Genomic DNA, 4,239 nt, shown 5'->3' with positions numbered 1-4,239 from the left:
TTAGCAATAGAGCAACGCAAGACTGGTCGTAGGTAAAAACCCTAACTCTCTCTCCTTTAGGCGATTTTTTGCTCATCTCCATGAATCCTTTAGTTTTTCTTCGTAATCTTATGTATAACAGTATGTGATTAGTGTTTTGTTTTCAAAACATTATAACGAATCTGTTAGCATTTGTGATCGATCCAAAACTAGGGTTTTTTCTTGTTCTTTTCAAATCGCTGCCCTAGAAAACTTATTCGATTCTCTGATTTATTACCCTGGTTGTTATTGATTGCGGTTAGCTGTGACTAATTTAGCTAGATTGATAACTCTGGGTTAATCGATTAAGGGTTGAGATTGGTTTTTAGGGTTTAAAGGATTAGGGTTTTGTTTCTTCTTGACTTTCGTTGCTGGTTGCGGCTTTAGGGTTCTCGGTATACGGGTGCATGGTTTGTTTTCTTTTGGTTTCACGAGAGAGTTGCTGCTGTTGTCATGAATGATCGTTCTAAGCCGTTGCAGGAGGTTGCCACCCCGGGGACGGATGAGAAAACACCACCAGTTCGTGGTATTGGGTTGCGAGTGACAAACATTGAGGGTAATAATCGGATTCCGAGACGAGGTATGTATTCAACTAATAATACTTCGGTTATTGATGGTTTGATTGAGATATCTAAGCCGGTAGAGTTGAATGCTGATCCTGCATGTGGAGTGAATTTTGTATCGGCTATGGGGGCGCCCCATGCAAACCCTAATTCAGCTGGTAAAGGGGTCACATTCAATCCGGTTGATTCTAGGGCTGCTCATGTTGTTCAGGGTTCTTGTAATGGTCAGAGTAGTAGTTCTACACCGAAGTCTTATGCGGATTCGGTTGCGGCTAGTAGTGGGCAGAAAGTTAATTTCCGTTCGTTGGCGAGTCCGGCTGTGCATGAAGGATGTGACATCGTGCTACCCAAAGAATCTGTCCGTACTGTTCAGGAGAAGTTGTCTAATACTATTTACGGGTATTTTTTGGGGGACCGGGTTGCTTTCCCGGTTGTTGACTATTATGTTAAAGTTAATTGGAAGAAATATGGTCTACAGAAAACGATGATGAATGCTAATGGCTTTTCTTCTTTAAGTTTAATGATGAAGGTGGGATGTTGAATGTTCTCAAGGATGGTCCGTGGATTATCAGGTCGCAACCGCTGTTTCTTAACACATGGACCCCCACGACCAAATTAGAAAAGAAAGAAGTTAAGAATGTGCAGGTTTGGGTTAAAATTCATGAGGTTCCGATTGCGGCATACACGGAAGATGGTCTTAGTCTGATAGCTACAACAATCGGGGAGCCTAAAATGCTGGATTCTTTTACAACTTCTATGTGTACCGATTTGTGGGGTCGTAGCAGCTATGCTAGAGCGTTGGTGGAAATTTTAGCTGATAAGGAGTTTCGTGAAGAGATTACTATGGCGATACCTGAACCGGAAGGGGAGGGTTTTATTAAAGAAACTATGTATGTGGAGTATGAATGGTGTCCGCACCGTTGCCCCACATGTTGTGTCTTTGGTCATACGGCTGATTTGTGCCCAAAAAGACCGGTGAAAACTACTAGGAATGATGTGCCGAATCGTAATATTCAAAAGAATACGCATATGAAAAAGGTTCCGATTGTTGATCAGGATGGGTATACTGAAGTTCATGGTAAGAAAGTTGCTAGAAAACAGGGTATTCCGGTGAACAAACAGAAAAGCAAATTTGAATATCGTCCGGTTGCCTCAAAACCTCAGCTGAAAGGTAATACTGGGTCTACTTCGGTGCCAATTAAAGTGAGCAACCCTTTTGATGTGTTAAACCAAGTTGATTCGGGAAAAGGTACGAGCAAGAAATCCTCGGGTTCGGCCCTGGAGGATTCGGATAATGAAGTTGAAGAAGTTTACAACGAAATGGATGAGTTCATTCTGCAAGGGACGTGTAAAATTCAGAGCAAAAAAGGGGCAAGCACTCCTTCTCAGGTAGTTGCTGATGATTAGTCTCGCGGTTTGGAACATAAGGGGGTTGAACCGCCCGCTTAAACAAATGGAGGTTCGGCAGGCTGTTAAAGATTATAAGTTGAGTCTGTGTGCTATCTTAGAGTCCCATGTTAATGTTGCTAATTTGGCGAGTGTGTGTAAGTCCGTGTTCCGCTCGTGGGATTGGACGTCGAATGGTAGGTGTTGTGATAAAGGCACTAGAATCATTGTTGGTTGAATCCGGCCATTTTTGATGTGATGATTTTGGCTCAGTCGGATCAGGTTTTTTTGGGTAAAGGGTTACCCCGGTGATTCTATTAAAATGCAACCGCAAATAAGTACAAGTAGTGAGGATGTGTTCCACACTAGTTCATATATAGGACATGCCCCATATATGTAGGACCCAGCAAAACAAAACAACTATGACACCCGCCTACTATACATCATGATCTAGTAGACAAAACAATGGAAAAAAACAAAAACAAAATCCTCAGCCGCCATCATCAAAAATAAAGTTGCCACAAACCGGCAACCCCTTCAAACGAACCAAAAGCAGCCTATCCATTTGAGAATTTTGTGGAAGAGGTGCTTGCCCCTGCTTTCGAAGAGAGCGGATGAGTACCCGATGTCATAAAAGCACTCGTTTCATTGTAGACCTCTTCGACCTCCTCTTCATCTGAATCCTGCCTGTCACTCGACTTTTTCTCATTCTTCTCTATACGACCCACAGTGCTACCTCCCTGTCCACCAACATCATCCTTAAGAGCATGAAAGGGGTTAGACGTTGATACCTGATTGTTCACCGGCTTCTTCAAGGACAAGATTGGTTTAGGGTTTACAACTGGTCTGTACACTACCTTAGGCTTTTGATTTTTCATGTGAAGACCTTGGTTAGTAGATTTCTTCTTCTTTGCCCCCACAACCTGAAAATCATCAATTTTCTTACTAGACTCCCCACTCGGCACGACCTGAGGCCTCTTTGGACACGAGTTATCCTCATGACCAAACACGCAACAAGAAGAGCACCTTAAAGGCTCCCAATCATAATCGATTTTCACCTCCACCATTGTGTGACCATTACCCTGTAAAGAAGGGATTGCAACTGTAACACTCCTCTTTAACTCAGCCCCGGCTTGAATTTCAATAAGAGCTCTAGCATAACTGCTTCTTCCCCATGACTCAACACACATTGTAGCAGTGTATGAATCTAGCATCTTAGGCACCCCTATCTTAGAAGCAAGCAAACTGAGACCGTCCTCAGTATATGCTGCTAGCGGCACATCATGCATCTTAACCCAAACAGGAATAGCCTTTATGTCTTCTTTTTCCAACTTGACAGAGGCCGACCACTCCTTCAAGATTATCGGAACATTTCTAATCAACCAAGGGCCATCCTCCACCAATTTATCCATCCCTTCCTTTGTTTTGAATTTAAAGAAAAAGAACCCGTTTGCATTCATCATTAGTCTAGAGAGACCATATTTAACCCAGTTGTTCTTTGCAAAATAATCCACCACGGGGAAAGCCAGCCGTTTGCCCAGAAAATATCCATACAACGTGTTAGCATACATGTCTGAGACTTGCTTGACCGAAGACAATGGAATAACCACATCAGCACCATCAACCAACTCGCTAGATTCCATCATCCGATAATTAACTTTTACCTTCTCCTTTTCGGTGTTCACAACGCTAGCAAAAGATAAAGGTTCCACAACCCCCGAAAATCTTGGGTTTGAGTTACCAGCCAATGTATTCTTTTTGGGTAAAGGGTTACCCCGGTAAATTTTATAAATCACCAAATAAAAGAACAGGGTGTGCCAAAACACTGACACACACTACAATCCAAGACAACCATGACAAAACAAAGCCCACAAACACAACAACCAAAGAAACAAAACAACCCGAAACAAAAACACGACCAGCTACAAACTATCTATCTAGAAAACCCCCCATCGATATGCTTAACCCGGGTCTTCATTCAGCGCCCTTGCTGGGATCTGCCACTTCGTCACAACTCGATTGTAATCCACATGCCTTTGAAGCCTGAAATCCATCAACCGAAGCCGGACCGTGTTTTTAATCTTCTCGGTAACCTGATTAACCGAACAATGGGTTCTGGTGAAGAGCCGGTTATTGCGCTCTTGCCAGATGAAATAAGCCGAAGCTGCTACCACCAACTTGCATACCACTCGGTCTAATGTTCTTGAATTTGCGTGCTGAGCCATCCACTCCGAAATAGACTCCCACGACCCACTCACATTGTCCATATCAG

General features: G+C 43.1%; 1 protein-coding gene across 1 annotated transcript; it reads right to left on the bottom strand.

Moving 5' to 3' along the window:
• Window positions 1-2,403: 2,403 nt before the first annotated feature.
• Window positions 2,404-3,610, bottom strand: LOC110931610. The gene is made up of 2 exons (XM_022174996.1): window positions 2,590-3,610; window positions 2,404-2,417 (listed from the first exon to the last, which is right to left on the bottom strand). Exons 1-2 carry the CDS (start codon window positions 3,608-3,610, stop codon window positions 2,404-2,406), a joined length of 1,035 nt encoding a protein of 344 aa, XP_022030688.1.
• Between the last annotated feature and the right edge of the window lie 629 nt (window positions 3,611-4,239).

Source organism: Helianthus annuus, chromosome 3 (assembly GCF_002127325.2).
Source record: "Helianthus annuus cultivar XRQ/B chromosome 3, HanXRQr2.0-SUNRISE, whole genome shotgun sequence".
Classification (NCBI taxonomy): domain Eukaryota; kingdom Viridiplantae; phylum Streptophyta; class Magnoliopsida; order Asterales; family Asteraceae; genus Helianthus; species Helianthus annuus.
This window is presented reverse-complemented; position numbering and strand designations above follow the sequence as displayed.

Bases quoted from the DNA above. Each gene is read 5' to 3' on its own strand.
- LOC110931610 (XM_022174996.1), bottom strand. From the start codon at position 3,610: ATGGAATCTAGCGAGTTGGTTGATGGTGCTGATGTGGTTATTCCATTG.